This window comes from Anoplopoma fimbria, chromosome 15 (genome assembly GCF_027596085.1).
Source record: "Anoplopoma fimbria isolate UVic2021 breed Golden Eagle Sablefish chromosome 15, Afim_UVic_2022, whole genome shotgun sequence".
NCBI classification, from domain to species: domain Eukaryota; kingdom Metazoa; phylum Chordata; class Actinopteri; order Perciformes; family Anoplopomatidae; genus Anoplopoma; species Anoplopoma fimbria.
In genome coordinates, this window is record NC_072463.1 from 19097000 (window position 1) to 19123625 (window position 26626).

At 42.6% G+C, this 26626-nt stretch overlaps 2 protein-coding genes across 3 annotated transcripts in view; one reads left to right on the forward strand and one right to left on the reverse strand.

Annotated features, from left to right (window-relative positions):
- eif2ak4 (eukaryotic translation initiation factor 2 alpha kinase 4) lies at positions 1-22592 on the reverse strand. 2 transcript variants are annotated; one of them, XM_054613236.1, is made up of 40 exons: positions 22448-22592; positions 22170-22323; positions 21957-22072; positions 19646-19748; positions 19395-19568; positions 18789-18869; positions 18537-18688; positions 18356-18456; positions 18096-18253; positions 17462-18000; positions 16768-16883; positions 16003-16157; positions 15453-15880; positions 15284-15356; positions 15097-15186; positions 14891-15013; positions 14555-14659; positions 14290-14353; positions 14100-14179; positions 13637-13738; positions 13495-13545; positions 13154-13390; positions 12690-12765; positions 12222-12343; positions 11922-11971; positions 11302-11470; positions 10568-10684; positions 10348-10413; positions 10078-10248; positions 9856-9990; positions 9538-9645; positions 8943-9071; positions 6186-6272; positions 5932-6044; positions 5784-5839; positions 5264-5367; positions 4634-4702; positions 3773-3817; positions 2779-2894; positions 1-494 (listed from the first exon to the last, which is right to left on the reverse strand). In XM_054613236.1, exons 2-40 carry the CDS (start codon positions 22296-22298, stop codon positions 437-439), a joined length of 4968 nt encoding a protein of 1655 aa, XP_054469211.1. In that variant the 5' UTR covers positions 22299-22323; positions 22448-22592; the 3' UTR covers positions 1-436. The 2 variants fall into 2 exon arrangements, with proteins under 2 accessions (XP_054469211.1, XP_054469210.1); XM_054613235.1 differs by having other exon boundaries at positions 22423-22592.
- Positions 22593-25150: 2558 nt separating this feature from the next.
- LOC129102980 (actin, alpha cardiac muscle) overlaps positions 25151-26626 on the forward strand; it is a 3265-nt gene continuing 1789 nt past the window's right edge. The window contains exons 1-3 of the mRNA XM_054613210.1: positions 25151-25194; positions 26230-26380; positions 26480-26608. Coding sequence (XP_054469185.1) covers positions 26252-26380; positions 26480-26608 — 258 coding nt within the window. The 5' untranslated portion in view covers positions 25151-25194; positions 26230-26251. The remainder of the gene's footprint in view (positions 25195-26229; positions 26381-26479; positions 26609-26626) is intronic.

The window sequence follows — 26626 nt, forward strand, 5'->3', positions numbered from 1 at the left end:
ATTATACTTCCATGTCACACAAAATCACAGCTCCACATGGGAAAAGGTGATTTATTAAGACCAACCATCCTGTTGGTCATAAGAAATGTAAAATAATTGCCTCTGTAACACATACTCTTCAGTAAAAATCCTTTTCTTTTTCACCTTCTTATAGTTCTATTAAGGCAATAAAGTCATGTAATCCTCTAATCAACTTTTTTCTGAGAAAGACCACAAAGCCTTGGAAGGTTTTGGGGAAAGCTATGGATTTGGGGTGAAATAGCTGAATTACCATTCCACACGGTAAACAGAGTGTCTTTGGGGCTGTCGCTTTCCAAAACGAAAAGCTAGGAGTCCATCAGTCTTCAAGCAGTTTGTGTTGGTCCAAGGATGGAAATAGTCCCTGGGAGCCCACTGAGACCTCAAGCAAAGCGGGGCCAGAGAAACCTCTTGGTTTTCAGAGAAGGATCTTGTAGTAGTCGTCCTTGTAGCTGTACAAGACCACCACCGCCACCCTGCAAGAGGAAAACCTCTGTCCGTTACAAGATTAAAACAATAAAAAACAAAACATGATGGAGAATTTCCAAATGGGTCATTCCAAATCAGGACAATTCAAATTCAGCCAGGAGGGTTTCCAAGATCTTGGATAAGAAGTCAGTCTAGTGAAAATTACACAGGAATAAACACTGCCAAGAGTCATCACATATTGCAAAACAAAAGTTAAAAATGACTCAATGTTTTTCCATTATCATTTAGAATATTGGTACTCTCCAGATGTTAGCCAAGCTAGCGGCCTCTCATTAATCTTCAGGGGACATTAATGTCAATGTGAGCATCTTAGCTCAAAGCACCACTGTGCCTACATACAGCCTCTAGAGCTGCTAGCACGGCTTTGGAGATACAGGTCGCACATGCGGGTCTTGCTCACAGTAGTTTTGGCTGAAATTAAAGCTCAGAGCCCTGGAAGCCCTTGGGATAAGTTTAGTTTATAGTCTTCCTGCAGCCAGGTGGATGTATGAGCCCTTTAGCCCACTCATCTGGCCTCAGTTGCCTCTGCGCCACATTGGAGGAAAACAACTAAACAAACACATAAAAACACATGCTGAATGTCTCCATTGTTGCCTCTGTGACGTTCATTTATCAGAAGAGACTTTCTTTTCCAGACAGGAAATTAAAACCAACTGCTCTGTAGAGGCGGACGGGAAAGCAGAAAGAGAAGCTTTGATTTGGGGGTTCTTTATTGTTTGTTACCATCTCATTCATGAAGGAGAAAATCCTGCTGAATCCCTCACAGGGTAGCTTTCTATGGGCACGCACGAGCAGCACAACACTAGAAGCTCAATCACTGAGGATTTAGCCTAGGCTTTGAAAGAAAAAAAAGAAAAGAAAAAAAGTTCGACTGGGAAGCTTGGGAATATTAACCGCTCCAACCACAACCACAGCAATGGATGAAGTTAACCCGCACCCCCCTGTGCTGCAATCTAAGTGTCAATCAACTTGGGTGTTAGGAGACAGACATCAGAAGACCAAACAAGGCAAATCCTTCTCCAGATTTCACCTCAGGAAATGGGATCACCTGAGGATTTTGATGTTTTGGAAGGCAGTAGTTATCCGTATTACCGCTCCCTTTGAAGGACCTTCTGTCACTGTTACACCTGGAGTGTGTGGGCTTGGTCGGTGCTTTGGAGTGACAGCTGCCCGTAAAAGGAAGTCTGCCTTTTTAAGTGGTCTTTAATGTATCCTACAGTTTACCTCAGGTTTCATTAGAATAAAAATAACAAGTGGGTAGTGGATGGAAACGTGGGGTGAGCAGAGACGCGAGGCAGTGGGGTCTCTGGCTCCTCTTTCACTACGGCTCCCGCTGAGACGATGTGTCTACAACTGTTTGTTTGGAAAAAATGTCTATACAGTGTCAAGGTATCGCTGCTACTTTTGAGGTGGAAAACATTTTTGCGCTGAAGACAAGGCCGTGCTTGTGAAAGTTTTAACAGTGTTTAAGAAGTGATTTGATTAGATTCTGACAATGGGATCAATCAATTCAATTGTATGTTTGTATAAGATATACATTAAATAATAGAATACTGAAATACTGTTTAAGTTAAATAATAATTAGTCATTTTAATATTAAATGACTGAAAAAGTCAGAATGGTGCATCCCTACTTTCTCTTATTTAAATCTTTTTAAGCATTCCTTAGATAAGATAATCCTTTATTAGTCCCACAGCGGGGACATTTGCAAAGTTAGAATAGTTTGTAATAACCAAATGTACTCACAATCACTTAAGTGTTATTTATTTAAATATTACAAAATAATTTAGGTTTGTTGGTCTGTCGTTTGGTCCAACACTTTGCCCCTGTACCAAATACCTCAACACCAACTGGGTGGTTTGCTGCGATTCCCAGCCTCACCACTAGAACCACCAGCAGGGTAACATTTTAGTTTTTTAGTCATTTGTCAAAACAACTATTGGATCGGGAAGATTGCAATGAAATTTGATTCAAACTCTACGATGCCCAGAGTACAATTCCTAATACCTTTGGTGATCCTGTGACTTTCTAATCTAGCGAAACCATGACGTCAAGGTTCTCACTTATCTCTACATCTACTAGAAGGATTGGCACAAACCTTTGTAGACATTCATGGTCCCCAGAGAATAAATCCTACCGACTTTGGTGTTCCCCAAATATTTGTTTTTTTATAGACTATTATTGAAATAGCTAGCTAGGCGTGGCAGGACACATAGCTAGATTTGACTTACAGTGCAGGAACACACAAACGTGCCAAAACACCCAACTCACTTTTTCGTAATTTTGAAATGGTGGATCTCATCGCAGATGGACTTCAGGTAGCGCTGCTTGGGGAGACGAATAAGCAGAGTCTTCACACTGCTGTTGTACTGCTCTTCGCTTTCAAACTGGTATGAGAGAAACAGAAACAACAAGGGTTAATGCACCAAAATAAGAAACATTGGAGGCTAAGTGACAAATTGGTGCATGCAACACATAGACCAAGATCAGAGAATAAATTCACTCTGTTAAAAGTTGTAGACGCCTCACAGGCTGTCAGTCTCTCCATGTTTCCCAACAGAAAAGAAGACGACATTTTGGAGGAATAAATGGGGTTTTTTTATCCGCAGACTTGGAGTATATTTTTGCATGTCAAGTGTAGTTGTGCAGCGACGGCACAGAGCTTCAGTGGGTTTACAGGTTCCTAGGCTCTTTGTGTGACTTGGGGTAATTTGCCATAATTAAAACATACCTTTCCTGCACGCCTGGCTGTACGCACTGTGTATTGTCATGTGTTATATATACTGCATGGGTTTTCTCTGACACATAGGTGGCCTATTCATTTATGGAGTGGAGGCTTTAGCTTGTATAGCAGTGGTGTTAAGAGCCTTGTTCAGCTTTCTTTGCACAGTATAATTTGTATTTTTTCTAACCTCTACTCCTAGGGACCGGGGGTTTAATGAGTGCAGACTTAGTTACACCTCTGAAGCCTTTTGTTAACCGTAGAACGTGTCTGTCCCACATGTGAGCCTTGTTAAAGACGTGCGAGTTAGACTCTTACGCAGGTCTCCCTGGCTGTAGGAAAAGGCAGAGGTGTTCCCTCACTGCTCTCCTCATCAGTATTGTAAGGAAGGAGACGGGATCCCGTCTTCCTGTCTAGCTATTTGAACCTGCATTGGTCGTTCTTTCCACTTCCCTCCCCTTCCCTCCCTCCGGCCCTTCATTAAGAATGTGGCCTTTTATTAAGTCTGCAACGGTCTTGATAAAGCCAGTAAAAAAAACCAACCTCCAGAGACAGGAAGTTGACCAGCGTTTCCTTCTGCAGGTCCACCTGTGGGATACAACACAAGCAGGGTTACACAAAAACACAATGGAGCCTTATCTCATGTTGCAACTATTCCACAAACATACTTAGAATCGAGCTAAAAATATCAACCGTTGCACCCGCTGCACAATAGCTTGTGTAATTCTTTCAAAACAAGATAATCCAGTCCACTCTTACAGTAAATTACTTATAATTCCACTTTCACAATGCTCTTGCCAGGCCTGAGAGCACTTTGTGTCCCTTTTACAGGAAGACTCTAATGGCCTCCTGGGTTTATCATTGGAAAATGAGCACATGCAACAACAAAGACTTACAGGCCTATGCGACCTCCAACCGAAATCAAGGTGATTATGTTTCAATAACTTGTATTTACGGTTGCGTCTCTGATGCAATCCAGACCCCAACAGGGATGACAAATGTATTTGGAATATGCGGCGACATGGTGAATAAGACACTCAAGGATGATTTACTTTGAGAATATCTGGCCATAAATCTTCAACGCAACCACAAATAAACTCAATATGGCAGCCATTTACATCTCCCCGAAATGACACGGTGACTACCTTCTGTTTAGTGTTCGTTGTTCTGGTGCGCCCGTAATGCATTCGCAGCCCTCTAAACCTCCAGCAGGGGATTTTAGCACCAGGCAAATAACTATAAAAGGGCTGTCTGTCCCAGTGATATTTGCGTGATATAGTGATATAGCTATCAAACTCCCACTGCTTGTGATTTTACACATGAATTCAAGAGATAAGGTAGGGGAGCTGAAAAGGGTAGCTGGGATCAGGAGGGATAAAAGGGGTAAACAAACAAATGACTTACTGCCAGAACTTCAATGTCATTGCTCTTGTTCTGCAGATTGGTACCAAGATTTTGTAATCTGGTTTGGATCTGAAAGCGAGAGAGAGTTAAAGAGAAACAAAGTGAGGAACAAAGAAATGAAAAACAGTGGCAGAAAATAAGAGTTGTTCCCATGATTAAATAAACTGGTAGGATCGTTATCATCTTCAAATGCACCAATGGCGATAAGCGGTAACTGCAGGTGTTTTGGGATCTAGTTTCCACACACACAAGTGAGTTGAAGAGCCACTTGTGATCATGAACGTTGCCACATGCACCAAGTTTCTAATACTGCAAATGTAAGGGTTTCTAATCAGTGGACCAAAGGCTCAATCATTTCCTCGTTTGGCAGTAGATAGTGACTTAATGGATTTTTATTAAAATGAAAATCTTCAAGTTTATTACTTTAAGTTTGATAACCTTCTCCCATCCTAATATCCGGCAGAACCCATTCACTGATTTCAGTGATGAAATGGAATAAAACATCTGAACAGATAGCAGGAAAAGCACAATGCCAATGTGTGTGTGTGTGTGTGTGTGTGTGTGTGTGTGTGTGTGTGTGTGTGTGTGTGTGTGTGTGTGTGTGTGTGTGTGTGTGTGTGCATCACAAACCTGAGTTTCATAGCGTCGTTTTGCACTGGAAGAAACTTTGTCGGGGCTGATGATGTTCACATTAATGTTCGTGGTGCTGCTGCTCCCGTGCTGTTCTGAAGAGCCTGGAGGCAGAAAAAGGACCATTTGCACATTATATCCAATTATAAGGCTTTTTACATTTACAATTTCCAACAAATCATCAATTGAATTGAACCAGTTTGTTGGCTACCTGTATGCATGCCAGAAGTTGGTGTGGAATTTAACACTTCTATTTAATACTAATATCTATTGCCCAAATCATACGTCACTCTAGGTAACAACTCAGTTAAAGCCAGAAGGGAAAATGTAACACGAGAATCAGTCATACTTTGCAGATGCTGCATTGATCCCAAAATATTTAAATAGTCTTTAACACTTTGGTGGAGTCAAAGCACAACTATGTACAAACAGAGGTGTGATTGCTTCATGTTGCAGAATACAAATATACAGTTTCAGCTGTAAATAGAGGCCGACTATAAAGAGTACGTGATAACCAGACCTGTGCTGTTGAGCAGGGATCCTTTAGGGTTCTGAGACATGCTTTCAGAGATTTCTCTGCGGGGGCAAAAGGACAACATTATATAAGAACAACCCCCCTGACATCATGTAGACATCTGAGCAGCACATTAAAACAAAAATGTCTTTACCTGATGTTTCTTTCCTCAAAGAATTTGGTCCGACATTTCTGAATGATGTGGTCCACCAAGTCCGACTCAGGAATCCGTTTCTCCGACTGTCTGTCCTTCTCGAATGATTTGACCTGAAGACAGAAAAAGACTTTACCATGTGCTGCGGTACAAAAAACATTCTATTATTCTCTCTTATCAAAACAATTTCGAAAGCGTCATAATCTGCAATGCTAAAAAAAAAAAAAGAAAGTGAAATAATAGGGCTGGTTTACCTTCACATGGTTTCCCTCCTTGTCAGAGACCAGAGCCATGCAGCTGATGCCTGCCAGCCTGCAGTGCTCCATCAATGTCTCCTGAGACTAAACACACAAAATGACAAAAGGCTGAATTACTAACACACACACACACACACACACACACACACACTCACACACTCACACACAAAGTGGTGATTTAAGGGTGCAGCTCAGCTGAGTTGTGCATTAAAAAAAATCCTGTTGCAGTAGCTTGAAGATGACCTTTCCTCATGTTTTACTGTTGGGGCTTGAAGATGCCGACCAGAGGGCCAATGTGGGATGAGTGTAAAGGGAGGGGTTTACTGAACCAGAGTCAGAGCTGAATTACTGAAAACTGCAGAAAGCTTGTTTCTGTCATGAACGTTTTACAGAGTGTTCACTTCCATTTATTACTAAAAGAATCACGAGTAAAGTTTGATACTTAGTTCTGAAAATCTTTTTTTAAATGAGAGCGCATTCTGGGGGAACACTGGACTCATGGCCTCAGAAATTCTTCTATAGCGGCAGGTTAAATGGAGTTTTGCTTGGAACCAGAGTGTGAGTGTGCTCTGTGCTGGGAGTCACAAGCAAAGCCAATGTGTATTCAGGTAATGCATTCAACCGTGACAGTGTGTATGTATATATGTATACGTTTGTGTAAGCCCAATTAATTCCCACCAACTAAAGCCCAAGAGTTGCATCTGGCTGCTCCGCTTGCCGACCTAACAGTGGTGCAGAACAAACCCTTCTGTGTACTACAAGAGTGTGAGTGTGTGTGTGTGTGTGTGTGTGTGTGTGTGTGTGTGTGTGTGTGTGTGTGTGTGTGTGTGTGTGTGTGTGTGTGTGTGCATGTGTCACTTTGCCTTGGCATCATGTATTCACTGAAACTTCCTCTTTCTTACAACTTTCACATTGACAGATCGCATTAAGTCAAAAGGTAAGCCTTTGCCCGGTGGGCAGCTCTGGGCCATATGCCTAAGCTGACCGCATGGGGAAAAGGTTTGCCATATTTGGCTAATAAAAGCTAAAAGAGTGGAACCGTCTGCTCAGATGAATTAAAGCTGCAGATTCGGGCCTGTTAAGAGGCCGGCATGTGAAAGGTGTTAACAAAAGTCGGGCGAGGGGGGAGATGGGTGAGGAGGTCCGAACAAGGTGTTCTCACTAACTCGCCACTGCTCAAGGCACTGCCTGCATACATAATCAACAAATACACACAAACACTGTTGACAATCCGGACATAATGACGCTTGCATTCAGCCAAACCCAACCTTTTCCTAAATGCTTCTAAGAACTCCTAAGAGGGAAATGAAGGTAGCCAATCACTTATGTCCTGTGCCAGAACAAAAGACAATGAACACCATTAAAGGCAAAACACTTGTCCATTGCAGAAGTGGAACTTTGAAACAATAGGTACTAAAGAGCAAAAAACATGGAGTATTTCGATGTGGGCACAGCAAAATGCCAGGGAGGGTCGTTTACAGCAACACACAAACACAAGGCTGAGATCAGTTTGTCACATAAACATGAAGAATGTGACAGAGGCATGGCATCGGGAGTTTTGGACCATAAGATAAATAACTTCACTTTGAAGTTACTGATCTCAGTTTGACTGTTCCCCTAACAAGAGCTTATTAAAATAGTTTATTGAAAGCTTGTCTAACAGATGACTGAGTCGATTATAGCAGCAATGACTCCATGTTGTATTGTCCTAATATGGCCAGTGAGTCCTCCGGGGTGTTTATTATTTCTGATTCTGTCACGATAAGTCTGTTCCTGACAAGTGAGGGGCATTTTCCAACAGGAGTGGGAGTCAGGTGTCGCCCCCTGTAGGAGGGATGAAGATAATACAGGAAGCAATTGTTAATTCCCATTCTGGGATCTGCAAAGTCAGAAACTTGGGTGAGTTTTGACATACAACTAATATGAGGGCTCGGTTTTACAATCATTAGTGTATGAACACAGACACAAGCTTTTACTCTGTGTAACAGCTATGGCCCCTCTGCAGGTTCCTTCCTTTCGCAGGTCCGGAAACAACAGTAAGGGAGTGACTTACTGTGAAGTGGACTCTGCTTCCTTTAGCTGAGATGCATTCAGGCTAGGGCCTTAAAGGCTCTTGCGTGACTAGGTTTGAAATTGACGGAATTCTGCAGCACTAAACGCATTTTTAGATCTGTTTATATTTTCGATGACATTTACTACCACAATGCATTTGTGCACTATGCACATTTTTTTTACTGGCAACTAAGGAAAAATATTACATTTCTTGAAAATACATATAAAAACATATATAAACCTTACAAGACTTTTTGACATATTTGGTTCGCATAATGAACTTCATATATCTGAAAACAATGTAATGACATATATAAATGCAGGTTCAAGTTAATAGTTTTAAAAGTTTCACTGTGGGCCAATTCCAACACTTTTTAACTACCATATCACAACTGAACACATTTCATTGAACCCACTTAAAAAATACCATGTGGAGTTTTTGACCACTATAAGGGCCTTGTGCATTTGATTATATTTCAAATTTTCCAGGGGTAGTACTGTACCAAGTAATGCAGCAATGCACCAGCAGAAGTGAAGGAGTCAACTGCTAGCAAGAAAACATTGATGCCTCAAAATACATTGGCTCTGAAAACTAACAATAAAACTCCACAGAGCACTGTTAAATCAAAATTGCCTTGATATGATTTTCAACCCTGAAACCATTCAGACAATTCATGCAGGTCTCTCAGGCGGGCCGCTCACCTGTGAGACATCGTAGGCGATGTCTGCTGAGACGCCGGTGCTCCACAGCTTCTGGACAACATTGATGGCTTTGGACATTGAAGAATGTCCTACTGGAACCACCAGCGCATCGCAGGAGCTCACCAATGGCTGATATAAAGAAAAGTCAAAACTGTAAACTCTGAATGATGCCATGAACTGAAGTAAAAATACTCTTTCTTTGAGACCTACACACCGTTTTATGGGCACATAATTTCATATTCGGAATATCGAAGATATAGAAAATGATGCACCTGCAAAATGAACTCCATGGTGCCAAGAGTCACTGTGATTACAGTTATTAACATGTTTCTAAAAGTGGCTGTGTGGCAGCCAACTGCTGTAATAAGGCATCATTAAATATGTAGCTGTCTGCCGCTCCTTCATCACAATAATTAGGAATGTCAGATCCCAGTGTGTGTGTGTGTGTGTGTGTGTGTGTGTGTGTGTGTGTGTGTGCTGTGTGTGTGTGTGTGTGTGTGTGTGTGTGTACTTTGTTTGTGCTGTGTGTGTGTGTGTGTGTGTGTGTGTTTGTACTGTGTGTGTGTGTGTGTGTGTGTGTGTGTGTGTGTCTCACTGGCTCCTCCATGTTGGCCATAGCAGCACAGACTTTGTCCAGGGCCACACTGGCCCCGACTGCAGAGGGCACCGGCACTGTGGAAGCTGGCCCTCGGAACTCCAAGATCTAGCAACACAGAGAACAAAGCCCATAAAGGCATCACGTAGCCTGCATGACCAACACTGCATCATTTGGAATTACTGGATTACAGACAGAAGACCTATATGTGACATAGAAGAAGTATGGTTCACATACATGCAAGTGTGGAATACATTTTGGACACATTTTTTTAAATAATAGTTGCAGATTTTTGTCATGCCTTGACAGAAAACCTACCAAGTGGTCATAGCGTCCTCCAGCAGCCACTATATCCGGCACTATTCTCTTGCGTTTCCTGATGAAAGCCACAAACTGGAAGATGACCCCAGAGTGATGCTGCACCTTGTACACTAAGCCTAAATTGACCACCACCTATATAGATAGAAAACATCTGTGTTAAAAGGGGAGAAAACATCAACAGTGGCTCTGTAACATTCATTTACCCAGAAACCAAATCACCTGCAGTTTAACTCCCAGTCTGCGCAGCAGCAATGTGAGCTCCTCCAGGTCCTTGAGGCCCTGCTTGGCCAGCTGAGTGACGGCGGTCTTCTGTTTGGTGAGTGATGTCAGCAGTGGGGCCAGGTCCTGCAGATTCCCCTTCTGCTCTATGTACTTGTACAGCGTCTGCAACTGGACGCAACGGAGCAGAGCGGTTTACGAGTGAGAACAAGTTTGCCACGGCACGACTGATTATTTTTACAGGAGGCTCATGCGCCCCGGTGGACTCACGCTGGTGGTTGACAGTGAAAAGTTGCAGAACTTTGCCTCCAACTCACGTTTGGTCAGCTTTTCGCTCTGGAGCACATACAGAAAGAAAAAGAAAAGGGGGCCAGGAATGTTACCACTGCTATATTTAGTAAGAACTCTATTATATATGTTCATAGCAGCATATCAGCAACAGTCACGCTATGTGAGTAACATCTGTGATGCACGTGTGAACTGCACTGACCATGGCGTCGCACAGTATCGTGGAGGCCTGGCTCAGTTTGTCCTCGGGGACTCCGCTGTGGAGCAGGATGGCCTTGAACAAGCTGGTGTGGTTCAGGTAAATGTTATAGTTCCTCTCCTGCAGCCCACAAAAACACACACAGACACACCTTCAGCCCCCTCGGCTGCAATTACAGACAAAACCAAGAGCACTACTGTACAATGGGAACCTCAGTGAATAATGACTGTTGTGTCCTGCTGCCCTCTCATTCCGTCTGACTCACGTATTCTTAAAAGGCTTTCACACAAAGAGCAGGGTGGTGGAGAGGATCAGAAACAGGATCTATGTGGGGATGAACCAGAGGCCAGACTCTAGGTTGACTGGGTTCATGCAAGGAGAGCTGCGACTGAACAGTGAGGGAGCAATGGGATGTGTGGACAGGAAATGGATGGTACTGGGCGGAAGGGAAGGAAGTGGACAGAGCTGTGCATAACAGATTTACTATACAAGTAATAAATATGGTGCAAATCTGTCAGGCTTACGCATACATTGGTACGCTAGGAATGTGAGTGGGAAGTGAAAAAGGGAAATAACAAAAAGTGGACAGGTTGCTATGATGGCGCATGTAGGAAAATAAAAGAACAATGATGCATCCAGCCCGTTAACAAACTGCTCTGAATTTGAAACAAGACGAGGAAGCAAAGCACAAACTGACAGCTCACTGGATCATTTAAAATAAAGGTAGTTCATGTAACCTGGAGCACGGGGAATTCCTGGATTATTTCAGAGATGGTGTAAATGGTCTCGGCATCAGGCAGCAGGCTGTTAGTAACGGGTGTGATGATGTCGAAAGCACACTCCAGCAGCTCCCGTGGGTGCGCGCGATCCAGCTTCCTGGGGCGGAACACGCGCTCGATGCTGTACCTTGAGAGAGATTGAGAGAAAACACAGAGACACTTGTGTTTATTCTCAACATGGATGTCAGTTTTCATGTGTGAATTTATCAACTTGGTGGTGAATTCACTAAATAATATCTAAATAAAAAAGAAACCATAATCCTTCATTGTATTTTTGTTAGATAAAATTGTTAGAAACTGTGGAGGTTATCACCCTTATCACAAAAACGTCACCTTATGGTAACAACAAAAGGTAAAAGAACCTTAAAGTAAAAAGAAAAAAGAAACAGAGGAGATTTATATTTATGTTTTTAACAGTGCAACTTATACGTTACCAATAAGTTAGTGAAATTGAAAATGCTTGTCTGCAAAAAACTTTGCTAGACCATTTTGAAATGAACTTCTAGCTGATTCAATAATATTAATCAATATTACAAAGGGTTATTGGCATACAAATGAGTTACATCATTTAACTTTACCTCTTCAGATGCGTTATATTATTGCGAGCGACGAATCTTGAAAAGGCCATCTAAAGTACAAAGAGAGTTGAGACATTGGGTGCACAGTATATAATGTGAAGTCAGTGCATACCAGGCTGTAATCAATCACAGTGTGGAAACAACCATTTAGTCCTCAGGGTTTCCTGAAGTAGCAGGATCTCAAGGTGGCTGCTGATTGCAGCCTCACACTATGTGTGTGTTTGCATGTGCCGATGCAAATTGTTGTATAATTGGCGTTTGCGTGCAAGTTGGGACATGCGCGCCTGTGCCTGGACTCACGCGAAGGTCGTAGGGCAGTGTAACCAGCATTCCGCTGTGGTCCATGAAGCAGGCCAGCTCGCTGCCGTCGTACAACTTCCTGTTTCTAGGGAGGAACAGCGGTGTCTGGAGACGCACCGCACCTGAAAACAAACACCATGTATTAATGCAACATCTGCATGAGATAGCATCACCTTCACCCTAAAAAGAGATGATGCATGTGAGCAGATACGGAACGTAGCATAAACAAATAAGGTAAGCTGGACATCATCAGCGGTGTGCAACAAAAACAACACTGGCACCTGCACAGAATCTTCGCTGCCCAACAGTGCACTTATTGTTCAGCTGCCACTCACCGGAGCAGATGGCGGGGTCCCAGAAAAAAAGGGCTTACAGAAGGGTCAGGAGTCCAAGTTGTTCGTAGTGGCGAGTCAACAGACTCACACAGACTCACACGCACAGTCAACCAAACAAGCGTAGTGTACTCACCATGCTTCTTAAAGATCCTGGTGATTGTTTCATACACATGCTGCTGCAATTTGGCACTGTTCAAGCTGAAGCTGCCCTGAAGGGAGACCAAACAAACAGCCTCTGTTAGGGATCAGGAGACATCGATTAAGCACTACCAGACCTTCTGCTGGTCGGTTATACGGACCAGATGAGTGAGGCTGCACTGAGGCGTTGGTGCAGCTGTTCATGTGTCTGCAGTGACATCTTCAGGTAGAGAGGGGAACAACTTGCAGAGTACATGAACAGCTTTTTATCCAAATGTCAGACACATAACCTTCTCTCTGGTCTTGGGTAAAAAATGTCTAATATTTTTAACTGCCTTATAAACTGCACGTGCTTTATTTAATTAATCGCAAACACTCGTTCAAGTCCTATGTTCAGTCTAGCACAGAACTGCTACTGTATGTATGGTATAATATGGTCTCATGAAGCAGAAGCCATACCTTGTGTAGGTCTATGTCGTAGGTGTAATCCATGACCGGAGTGGTGTTCTGGGCGAACAGCTGGCCGACCATGGTGCGGTAGGCCTTGCCGTTGATGTTGGCCATGGTGTGCTGCAGCACCTCGTGTAGCTCCGACTCCTCCATCTGTGGTGGGGGCAGCAGTTCACTCTTCAGCAGCTCCTGGGCGGTGGGCCGGAGAGCCGGGTCGTGGTTCAACAGCCAGTCTATCACATTCCTCTGATAGATGCAAAGAAGAGACAAAGAGAAAAATGATATTGTCAGACTGAGAACACAGAGGAAAAAAAGATTCCTGTCAAAATGTTATGCTACAGCGTCCTCACCTGTGTTCCTTGCTCATACGCAGTATAGTCCTCCGGGAAGATCATGGGCTCCTGCAGTGTGAAAAGAGAGGAGGTAAGCAACAGGCCTTACGCAGCTTAAATCCACTGCATGGATTGCTCTGAGTCCTGAATATGGACGTACCACACGTAGCTGGCTCAGGACAGAGATGCGCTCGGCTCCCGTGGTCATGGGCCGGTAGGACATCTCAAACAGGATGATGCCCAGGCTAAACAGGTCAACTTTCTGAGGACAGAAAGATTGGATGATTAGCAGACACTCAAAAACAAGGACAAACACGAGACACATGGAGGCAAATGGACCGTCAGAGGACCATCACTGAAAGTTGGAGATTGATTGATGGATGGATGGCTGTTGTGATATTATTGGGTGGAATTGGTTGGTTCTTGCTTACGTAACACGTCATATTTTCTTTGACAGGATTATTGGATTTTGATATAAAACATAAAGAAATCAGGGTTTTTTGTGCATATATTGTAAAATACATGGGTCATGTCAGGAGTTGTGATCTAAAGGGTCAAAAAGCTTTTTCATTTCATCTCAACTTTAAATGATGTGTATATTTTGATTGAAATCTGAATCTTACTTGGTTGTAGGTGGCTTTGGTGTTTCCTTGAACCTCTGGACTGACGTAGAGTGCAGTACCAACCATCCCAGTCATGTTACCTGTAGAACGGTGATGAGAAAAGTAGCACAACGTGTAAGGGAAGAACAATCAAACATATCAGACCAAAATAGAATCACACCGTGTGAATGTTTTTTAAAACTCTCTGTACCTGTTGGGTCTGGTTTGGGCATCACTGCTGAGCCGCTCTCCTCCACTTCAAATTTACCTGCAGCCTGACGACATTTTCATCACTTGCAGTTATACATTTTATACAGACACGCGAGCTAAAACTTGGTTTATTTTTAAGCTAAGCACTGAGACAATATTTCACACAAAAAATCCTTCACATTTTCTCCACACCACAAGCAGTCATCGCAGCCTGAGCGAAGCTGGGGGAAGCTGTTAACTGAACGCCGCACTAGGGTAAAGCATACCACGCTAGCAGGATGGTCTGTAGCCAGGCCAAAGTCCCCAATCTTCACGTGGTCCTGAGAGTCAAGGAAGATGTTGACAGGCTTCAAGTCCCTGTGAATCATGCCCTAAAAGAGAGGAGGATGGATGAAGTGATCTGCTCGCTCATGGGTAATTGAAAACACGGCTTCATTTTTGTTAATGTTTTTTTCCTGTTACCGTACATTAAAACAACAGGTATTTAGTATGAAAATAAAAATGTAATCTTTGATGTTATGGGACACTTTGGAGGCAAATGGGCTTATTTGCTTTCCAAGGAGGGTGGAAACTCAAACCCATTAACACACACACACACACACCTGCTCGTGGATGTAAGCAAGGCCATCCAGTATCTCTCTGAAGAGTCTCCATAAGCGAGTCTGGTCCTGATGCAGGCCCTTATCTATTGTGTCCCTTAAAGTGCTCTTTTCACAGTATTCCATCTGTCAGAAACAGAAACCATGCATTAGATGTGAGACAGGGACCTCTAGTGACAATAAAGATACAGCATGGAGGGGAAGCTTACTTGTATGTACAAGTAATGTGCTATAAGAAGGGGTTGATCTGAGTCGGTGCCCTCCGTTGTGTCCATCACAGACCTTTTGCTTGGCTCGACCTGCGAGAGGAAACGCCATCCGTTAGCTGAACTGTGCCCGACACTGACAAACACACACACACAACTGAAAGAATAATGACTTATATAATATTCAAACCTGTGACAACTCCTCTGTGCTTCCATCGCCGTTGTCAAAGATGATTTCACTACTTGAGTCACTATCTGATGGCCTAAAAGAGAAAATAGTGAGGCATCAAGAGTTAGAGCAGGAGAGACTCTTGATGGATTTACTGCCACTAAAAAAAACAAAAACACTTTACACTTACAAAAAAGAGGCACCAAACACATCTTCGTCATCGTCCTCTTCATCACTGGACTGGTGCCTGCTACATTTGGCGCTGGATGACCTCTCGATGGAGGTGGACCACTCCACGGAGCTCGACAGGGCCGGAGGAGGCGCGACGTCCTCCACGTCATCAGTGAGGCCCAGCTCGTTGAAGCCCTGCGGCGGCTCTTCACAGTGAGCGGGCTTGTCGGCGGGGCTCCAAGCCTCGGAGCTGTCGGAGTTGCTCAGCACCCCTGACGAGGGCGCCTCGTGCCGCTCGATCCACGCGTTGTAGTAGCGGACGATGTTCTCATGGTTCAGGCGTGAGAGCAGCGTCACCTCCCCTTTGATTCGTCGGAACTGTTTACTAGCCGGGTTGACCTGGATGCGCTTCACAGCGTAGTAGCAGCCGTCCAGGTTGTTCTGAACCTGGAGATGCAGGAGAGGGAAGGCGGAAGAAACAAAGTGAATGCAAAGTACTCACAGCTGTCCTTCTTGATTATTTGAAAAGGCATCTCCCCATTAAAGAAAGTGTGCCAAAAAGAGCCTACCTTAATTACAGCACCAAAGGCTCCCTTTCCAAGAAGCTGGAGTTCTTCAAACTCATCGAAGTAGCGAGAAAACTGCCTCTGCATCCCGGAGCTGAACGGAGCGCTGAGGATGTGGCTCTGTGGGATGACAGATGATGGGAAGTCCACAGCAGGATCTGAGATGGCAAAAGAAATGTGACAAACTATTTGATTACCTTGTTGGAGTTTATCTTTCTCATGTATCAATTTCTTAAGTGTTTATTTATTTTTTTCAATGACGATGTAAGTATCACGTCACAAATGTGGGGGTGGGATCAGCTCCCTCTTCTTTAAGCTGTAAACAATAACTTTTCAGAATAATAGAAACATTGTACAAAGTAATGTAATACAATACAATAACCGTGAAATTAATACTTTTGCTGAAAAAAACCCAGTCAATTCATAACTCCATATGATTTTAAACGTCATTCGTCAAGCAAACATTGACTCTGCTTGCGCATTCTTTAACGTGAGTATTTGCTGCTATGTAAATGTAACTTTTCATTGTTATTTGAAGACGTCACCTTGCTTATTGCAATGCACATTTTCACTAAGTTCTAATATTGTATAGACTAACTGATTATACAGTTCAGCTTTTTGTGGAGAAATCTCAAATTTTGTTGTTTGTTGACTCAATTTTAGGATACTTTAGTTGCAATTTGTGCTTTTGCTTTACTGAATCTTCAAAAGGCGTTTCTAATATTCTGTCCACCTCATTTACACATAGTATATGGACGGGTATTTCACCTTCTGGGCTGGATTCTCGGTGCTGTGGCATGTTTTTAGGCGATGGAGGCTTGAGGAAGGAGTGGTCTAAAAGCTGCTGGGCTGTCCAGCGTTCAGCATCATTCAGGCACAAACACCTACGACAAGGACACGCACAACATAATAGACGGTTCAACTGTAGAACAGGAACACCCTAGTCTACAGTACGGATCCACAATGTGCTGGAGGGCTGCTAAAGAAAAGGTTTGTGTGATCTAAATTAAAACTATGTATAAAAGAACGTCATAAACAGCACTTCAAAAACAAGTAGACAGATAAAATTTGGTCGAAACAAAACAATCTAGGATCTGGAATATTATGATGGCCATTTTTTCACTGTTGACTGATTTATAGATTAAACAACTAACGTGTCATTTTTTAAACAATTGGCATATAAATTACTCATAACAATAAACATTGATTGCATCTTATATTTGCTTTTCATAATTATGTTCAACCTGCATATAAATTTGCATTAGCACCAACATGACTGTGACAACAATAACAGCTACAGTGAGATGAATGGGAATGTATGTTAGGAAAACAAACAAAAAAGGGAATCTAAAACATGACAGTAAGCACTAATGGAAAGTATGCAGTACAAGATTTATGATAAATTGTCTAAATCACTTGTGTTACTCTTTAAGGCGCTGGTGATGTATCCATCCATACATACTTGTTGAGGAAATCCTGGAAGTCAGCAGGCAGGCTGGCTGGCACTGTCACTGGATACTCCTGCATCTCTTTCCCCTGACTCAGAGCCAGCAGCATCAGCCCAAAGTTCCACACGTCCCCTTTCTTGCCCGTTTTCGTTGGCATCGCCGTGTCCTCTGAGAAACGCACGTGGGCTTGCTCAAAAATGTCTTCTTTGCAGATATCAGCAAATCTCTTCGACAAGCTGTAGTCGGTGAGGCGAACGTTGCCCTCGGAGTCCAGCAGCACGCTGGAGGCCCCCAGCTGTTTGTGCACCACGGAGTTGGAGTGAAGGTAGTCGAGGGCGGCCAGCAGCTGGGCCGTGAAGTGGCACAGTTTATCCAAAGGGACCGGGGTGTGGGCGACGAGGCTCTGGGACAAGTTGATGCCAGCCACATGCTCCACCAGCAGGTTAACCACGAGGCAGTCCTCCTTCTCAGTGGAGCTCATCGCCATGTAGCGCACCAAGTTTGGGTGATCCAGCCGCAGGAGGGAGTGGAACTCATTTTCTGCCCCAGCGATCTACACAGGAATAGAAAAGTATGATATTTTACAGTCAAATACATAATTTAACCTCTAAATTCTTTATGATAATACCTGCCTCCTTCTCTACTTGCCTGCTTTTTGCAGTTTTCAATCCTCCCTTTCTCCTGGGTGGTGAAGAACTTGCCCATCTTCTGGTTCCAGCGTAGCGACCACTCGTATATCACAGCAAAGTCTCCAGAGTTTGCTTCAAATCCATAATAAACGTTACGGCGGAGCCTCTCACTAACACCTGTCGGTATCATGAAAACAGACGTAATGTAAAAACAGGTAACCAGGGTGGATTAAGCAACGCTGGCACCAGACCGGCTGCATGGTCTCAGACCTCTCTCACCTAAGCTTTTCCCTTTGTGGACAACAAGCTCTCCAAAAGTGCTGCTGTAGAAGTGAAGAAGCTCTTGTGAACGGGGGTTGTCTTCATTAACGGTGTCCCGTCTGGGGATAACGGATACAACTTTAAGCATTAATACAATGTTTCTGCAAAACGAGGAGAAGCAGTTGGTTTTGCCGTGTACCTGTGGCGTGTATTGGAGGCAGTCCGTCGGCGGCTAACTGCTGCTTTCTTGGCCTCCAACAGTTCAGGAGGAGCTCCACTGGGGCTGGGTGGACTCTTCCCTAGAGGGGAGGCGTCAGCAGGGACTGTCTGCTCCATGCTCTCCAGTCGCTCCTGTAAATATAAGCGTCACATAAAAGGTAAATTACAACGCCACTTTTGATTAATGTTTTACTGCTTTTTTTGTAGAGATCATTGGAAATAGTGCAGCCACCTGTTTGGCAATTTCCTTTCTTCTCTTTTCCTCTCGTTTCTCCTCCTCTCTTCTTTGGATTTCAGCCATGATCTCTTTTTCCTATGAAAAAAAATAAAAAATAAAACTCAGTAAACTTCCTGTTCTACTGGAACTTCTGTCAGCTGTTGTTGGGTTCAGTTATTTAAGAAGATACCCACAGGGTGCTTAGTTTGTCATATCTATTGTGTATATTTATTGAATTTATATAAATCCATCCTTTATCGTTTCCCAAACTCAAAAACCTTTCATCAAAAGCTATCCAATAGTATCATAATCAGAATTTGTATGTGTAATTAAATCTGTTACATTACAAGTATAGAATTTCTTGTTAGTCAGCTATATATATATATATGTATGAGATTTATTAATTAGCCCATGAGTTTTTTTGCTTCTTATTCATAGTATTAGTGGAAATGATTTAGTTTCAATTCCACGGAGAAGATAAGATTAACGTTATTGGTCCCACAGAAGGAAATTCAAAGTCCTTAGTAAATGGGCCGGACAAATCAATTAGGAATAAGATTAGCAGAAACCCCGAGATGAAAATAATCCAGCATTAAAAGGCTTTTTGTCTCATTTCCTAACCATGTCCTCCTCCTGCTTGCGCCGCTGGTCCATCTTCTGCTGCTCCTCCTGGGCTCGTTTCTCCTGCTGTCTCCGCAGGTTCTTCAGCATCTCCTCATGGAAGGAGCTCGACGGTGGCTTGTTGTGCTCGCTCAGGAAGCCCTGGATATAGTCTGCCAGCTCGTAAATCATCACCTAGGTGGACAGGTAGGCAGGTCAATAGAAGCCCGTTTTGTTTTTAGACGTATATCTTTGTGTCTGTGCATCCTCACCTCCCCACATCGTGCATTCGCCAGCTTCGTGAGTTCGCTCTGAAGGTTCTGGAGGTTTTCATTGGACAGACCTTTGGCATTACTAAGCTGCAGCTCTGGAGGCCTGTTGGTGTCACAAGACATAAATGACCAAGAGTGAATGATCACTGGTGAACACTGAGATGACATTCATCAGGCACATGGGGCTGTTTTCCTGGAATGTGAAAAGCCACAGTTTGGCCTGTAGAGAAATAAGCAGCATCTTTCTCATTCCTTACCCATCATGTGGGCTCATGCAGATACAATTGTTTGCAGTTACTGGGAAAATCTCAGTATTTACTTAGCTGTGACAGTGCTTTTGGGTCTAGACATATTTCCTTCAAGCTTTACTGTATGTAATGTGATCATGCGTGTGCTTATATCTAATGGTAAGATATTCTATCCAAAAGTTTTAAAACAATCAGGTCAAATAAAAACGTTCTACAAAATAAAAGCTGTTTTAAGAAGTTTGAATCTAACTTGTACCATATGAAACACACTGTATTTGGTGGGTACTGGAAGGAACAGGTAATATGCAAATATTAATAAAATAGTCTAAACTTTTGATTTATATCTGGAACTATATGCTCAAAGAAAAAAATAAACAAGATTATGAATCATTCACTGCCAGCTTTTGCCACTTGACAGTTGGCCATTACCAGATAAATGATTTACCGTAGGTCCAATATGTACATAACTTTGTAATCTTTTTTTGGAATTTTTCATGGTCTTGCTGGTCGTTGCATGATGTTGGATTTATTGATTAGATTAGAGCACTTGTCACAGGATAACTCTGTTTCACATGTAAAAGACTAAATTAGGTCATTGGGCTGGGTGGGGCTAGCGTTCTTGTGATAAAACATGCAAATGTGAAACTATAAATAAACTTGAAAATGCTGCAACATCAGCTCTGCTACATTAATGCTTCAAAGCCGCTTTTTTTTCCTTTATTGCAATAAGAACATACAGTGGTGCGGTCAGTCAAAATATAAGAAACAACAGCATTACTACCTGCATTGTGTAGAAACAGTGTAATATTGTGAATATATGTGGAGGGGAAATAAAGATAAGTACAGAAAAACAATTAAGAGTTCTAGAAAAAACTAAGAAACAAGAAAGATTGCCAGAAGTATTTTCTTCAAATACAGTGTCACAAAGTTATAATAATCCCACATTATTATAGATATTTGTTTTCTGAATGTGCATAAAGGTAAGGTTAGTGTCCACATCCATATTTTCTGAGGGATTTCATTTTATTACTTAAGAATTTACCAAGAACAATGTAAAGTTTTACAATACATTCAAGTTGTTTACAGAGCATTAGAACAAGATAAAGGCATCCTCTGATGAGTAGACTTCAAAATCTTTCCAGGGCGTCTAAATTAGTGGACGTCTAATGAATTAGAGCACTTTAGACTGAGTTTCACATTATACATTGTGATACAAGGACGAAGTCGGAGATTAATGACAGGAGTAGTTTAGCCAAAGAGACTTCCCTCACTATGTATATTGAGTAGATTGGTGAACACTTCTCTCACTATGTATATGTAATAGTTTGGTGAACACTTCTCTCACTATGTATATATGTATACGGCTGTGGCGTAGTGGAGAGCAAGGTAGTTCTCCAATCAGAGGGTCGGTGGTTCGATACCCGGCTTCGGCAGTCGATGTGTCCTTGGGCAAGATACTTAACCCCAAGTTGCTCCCGAAGGCTTGCCATCGGTGTGGACTTTATGTTGCATGAATGTTAGTTAGAGTCTGATGGTGGCACCTCGCATGGTAGCCTGTCATCAGTGTGTGAATGGGTGAATGATATGTAACATACTACTGATTGTAAGTCGCTTTGGATAAAAGCGTCTGCTAAATGACTGTAATGTAATGTAATAGTTTGGTGAACACTTCCTCACTATGTATATGTAATAGATTGGTGAAAGAGACTTCTCTCACTATGTATATGTAATAGTTTGGTGAACACTTCCCTCACTATGTGTATGTAATAGTTTGGTTGGATTGGCACTTCATCACTATGTATAATGTAATAGTTTTGTGAACACTTCCCTCACTATGTATATGTAATAGATTGGTGTATATATGTAATAGTTTGGTGAACACTGTACTATAGTAATAGTTTGGTGAACACTTCCCTCACTATATATATGTAATAGCACTTCCCTCACTATGTGTATGTAATAGCCTGGTGGAAGAGGCTTCCCTCTGTATATGGATACTTTGCAGTGCAGTGTCAGTAATGGCCACACTGAATACCCGGTAAAGACCAGGGGTCAGTACTCACGCGTCTGGGTATGTTGGTGGACATTTGACCAGCAGTTCCACAGTCACGTAGCATTCCTGTCCATTGTTCAGCCCGTTGGGACGCAGACAGAGGTGCACATCTGGAGGCCTTTTAACCTGAAAACACAAGTCAACGAAACCTCTGAGCAACTACAAGTGACGTGGATAGTGGCAATGTGTCTCACTGAAACCAAACGCACGCTGCTCACGATACCTTCCACGGGTCCTTGTTCCGAAGATCCTGGAAATCATCTCCGAAGATAGACGCCAGAGCCTCGAGCTCATTCTGCTGCTGCACCGTGTAGTCGTCTGTCCCTTCTGTTGGCGCGTACTGACTGCTCATTCTTCTACATGGCAGTCCTCCTTTCCTGTCAGAGGGAAGGAGGAAGCACAGCACAGTAAAGCACAGCACAGCACAGCACAGCACAGCACACCGCACCGCCACGCATGCGCCACGCAGCACTCACCGCCCTCCTCCGCCTCCTTTCTCACTTTGTTAACTCCAAACTTCGGCAGAAAAGTCACCTCTCCGTCGGTGTACTTCTTAGCAAGTGGCTACCTTAACACGTATGCTATCACAACAGCGCTGCAATCTTTGCGCATGGCTGTTGCAAGCTGCGTGCAGGGTTGCAGGAGAAACGTCATCACGTTAAGTTCTTATAAACGGCCTCTAGGGGGCAGTGTTATCCTAAACTGAGTTATTCACAGTGTTAGTGGGCGTGACAATACTTACTGATAGGTACATGTGAATGAAGGTGAAGTGAGGGAGTAAGAGGGTAACAATTTATTCTCTAGGTGTTTAAAATAGCAGGTTCATGTCATGTTATTATGTGTACAGGATGACCTATATATGCTCCCAGTAGACCACATGACACTAAAAACCTCTGCAATACAAATATACAAATACACTGTGCAATAATAGTTATAATAGTTTCTGTCTGTATATATAATATTTCAGTTACTGTGGATTCTTTACTGTTTTTTTATTGCTCATTTGCTTATTAATAATACTTATTTTTGATCTTGTTTTTTTTTTAACTTTGTCTCTTGTTTGCACTATCCTCTATGCTGCTGTAATCCTGTAAATTTTCCCACTGCGGGACTAATAAAGGATTATCTTATCTTATCTTGTTTTATTGTGCAACAAACTGGTGTTTTCTTGGAGGAATTTAAAGATAACTTGTAAGTATTTTAACTAGCAGGTACCCATCAAGGAGGGTGGGTTAAGAGAGGAGATGTTATGCGTCATATCATTAGATTCAAACAGGGGTACAACACATGAGCAATAAAACCGTGGTCTTCACTGGTGGAAAGGTTTACTGGCTTGTGCAAGAGCACATGAGGATTTTTTTAATTTAGATTTCATACCATTCAGATTTCTGAATTAAGATTAGGATGTTATTCATGATTTTGTTTCTGGATGACATTAAAAACAATGGAATCATATTCAAGAGTAAAGTAAAGGTAAATGTAAATGTAAAGTTCATTTATCCCTTACGTCATGTCACTACTGGTACTTTTGCAGTACTGGTACTGAAGTGGAGGGGGGGTGCTGACTCCGTGTAGCTCTCTTCCTTGCTCCTGTTTGTGAAGAAGCAATTATGGTTCACAAATTCATTTATAACTGGGATCTTTTTCAATCACACCCTTCAAATTAAAGGGGCACCTTTAAGCACCTAGTATCCAAAGACACCTCTACCTATAGGTCTTTTTAGACCCCACACCACCACTTTGTAATGCAGGCTCTCTGTTATAAATTTAGTTCCAATAAAGTATAGTTTGAAGCATTTGCAACACTCTATATATTACTTTTTATTACAAAGCTTAAGAAAGTAGGAGTCTCTCGCTGTTCCTTGGTAGAGAAGCCCGATAAAGAGTCACATCCCCTTTATTCATGTATCAAAACAATATCAATCCAATCTATGAAAGTCTTCTTTGGCATGCAAATAACTTGCGAGATGCTTCAGCTGCATCCAGCTCCTACATGCGTCTGTGGAGATAGAGAGAAAACACAGCTATATATAGGAGGCTCTGGTAGGGCAGCCTGGAGCAGAGGAATGCTCTCACATACCTCCAGCTGTGATAAAAACTCACATATTATAAACTGCTCTTTTACCTCTGGGTCATTGTTCCTCAACCTGAAGACCTGAATCAATATATTTCTTTAATCATTCCAAACTCATGAATGGTCTGACCATCTTGGGGAATGATGTTGCATTAACAAATAATTTGTCAAATGTTTGTATCATCCCTGCATAGATGAGAGCATTACCTCATAAGGTACACTGTAGATCAAGGAAAATTTATGGAAAAGTGTGTGGCTCAAATATGGACCTCCTCTTTGCAGTCTCACGGCTCGGGAACCCCAGTGGCTCCTCATTAATGACTCTCTTGCTCACCATAACCCTACAAGGAGACAGCTGGGCCAATCAGCAGGGAGCGCTGACACCACATGCCTCTCAGGCAGCCAGCTCCCACACAGAGCCCGGCTGGCGTTACCATCAGCTGCTCCACAAGTTGAGGAAGCTCAGCGCACATACCAGCAGCGTGGTTCACAGACATATGCAATGTTTTCATCTCCTTAACGAGGCACGAGTGACGCTTTCCTGACTGGGTCATCATAGTGGGCCCTCTGAGTATAATAAAACATGTTAGAGATATGAAACATGTGACCCTTCCTGTTAAAGAGTGGCACATTATGCTAAGAGTAACAGAAATCACAGATTTTTAAAACTCTGATTGGGAGACATTCAAAGTGTCTTTATTTATGACTGCAGGGCTATGAATAAATTATACTGTTAACACATGCAAGTATGAATTCTTTTAAGGTATGAAGTTATTTCATAAAGTTCATGAGAAAAACTTTAATCCTAAAAATGCAGATTACTTTTATATCTTCCTTTCAGAAATGAAATGCATTAATGTTAATGTTGTTCTTTTGTATTAAATTATACAACAATTCCAATGATATCCCATTAACCATCACATTAAGTTCTCAACCAATACATCACAGAGACTGTGTCAGTGGAGTGATTTCATTGTAGAGAAGTCCCATCCATGTATGTGGAACACACTTTCCTGTGGCTTGTTGATTTTTGCTGGCAGCTCTTATTTGGACTTGTGTGAACCCCCTGGTCCCGCCCCTGGTCCCTAGACCTAGTCTGGGTCTTATTTAAGGGGCTCTTCTCCCCCTCAGCCTTTGTCCCAGTGGAAGCATCCGCCTATACCAGTGCACCTTGGTGAGTACATTCACAACTTGTTTTCCTAATTTGCTTTGGATATCTGTGTCATTTGTTTGATTAGTTTCACAAAGTCTACCTGTTGTGCTTTAAGCTGATGAGACTTAAATGAATGAAAGGATGATGTGACTTCATGCATTTCATGTTATTATGACAAACTGAACATAATGATTACAGTTAAAACTGGAGTTACTGGTTATGTTAGGTTGGCTGACAAGGGATACTGTAATTACCATTATTAGATTATGTGATTTTCTGTGACCAAAACACTCCTTGCTGTAGAAAGAGTCTGTGGAAAAAAGTATACCCACAACAAAATAGTATCTCAAAGTAGTATCTCAAACATATCTTATGGGAGTATTACTTGGATCAGTGCACAAAAGCTGTGGAGAAGTTGGCCAAATCCTGTACATGCTCCTAATGAATGAAGTTAAACGGCAGCTGGGGCACGGAGCCATGTAGTAAAACAAAAGTGTCACAGTGTGCAGACAGATGGGTGCTGGCCCGGCTCTCAGACCTGAAATAGCAGGAGATGCATGTGTCACTTGTTTCACCCTGTTAAGTGGGTGCTGAGCTTAAAATAGATCACAGGTCTCTCTGTTATGCCCCTTTTTGGTGCTACCTCAGCAGCTCTGGGATGTCACAGGAACAATCACGGCGTGTGGTTGATATGGTATCAGTTGTTGTACAGCGAGGTTGGGACCAAAAATAGCGTCCAAAGGCATGTCTAATTAGCGCTCTATAAATAGCAGCCATTGAGGTGGGTTGTGTTAGTGTTTGAAAGTGATAATAACTTTAGCAGTTATGAAAGAGTGTTGGCAGGTCTTCAAAGACACTCTGGATTACATCTAATACATTAATTAATCATAGGAGTCTGTGGTCACTTCATCACATCATCAGCCAATCCAGCGATAAAGTGTCTGTGATTGTTCAATTATAACAGCTATGTATTCTATGACTGGCAGTTTAGACAGCTGTTCCTGATTCTCATCCTAAATCTCCTGGTGTTTCTGCCCCCACCCCTTTAAATGTTAGACCATCCCAGTGAAGTCTAATCATGTGTGACGACGAGGAGACTACCGCCCTTGTGTGCGACAATGGCTCTGGCTTGGTCAAGGCTGGATTTGCCGGAGATGACGCTCCCCGTGCTGTCTTCCCCTCCATTGTTGGAAGGCCCCGCCACCAGGTAAGCTTAAATGAAACAAATCTAAAAAGAAATTACAGAAGTATAAGCAAGAGGAGCTTCTTCCTATGTCTTATGTTCCTCTCGTGCTTCTTCTCTCAGGGTGTGATGGTGGGTATGGGTCAGAAGGACAGCTACGTAGGTGATGAAGCCCAGAGCAAGAGGGGTATCCTGACCCTGAAGTACCCCATCGAGCATGGCATCATCACCAACTGGGATGATATGGAGAAGGTATGTGTTGACAGTGAC

Excerpts from the sequence above, each read along its gene's own strand:
- eif2ak4 (XM_054613236.1), bottom strand. The coding sequence starts at position 22,298 with ATGAGCAGTCAGTACGCGCCAACAGAAGGGACAGACGACTACACGGTG. Across the intron at positions 18,001-18,095 it reads TTGAAAACTGCAAAAAGCAG|ATCGCTGGGGCAGAAAATGA; the intron begins GCAAGTAGAGAA and ends ATTCCTGTGTAG. Across the intron at positions 10,414-10,567 it reads CGATACTGTGCGACGCCATG|AGCGAAAAGCTGACCAAACG; the intron begins GTCAGTGCAGTT and ends TATGTGCTCCAG.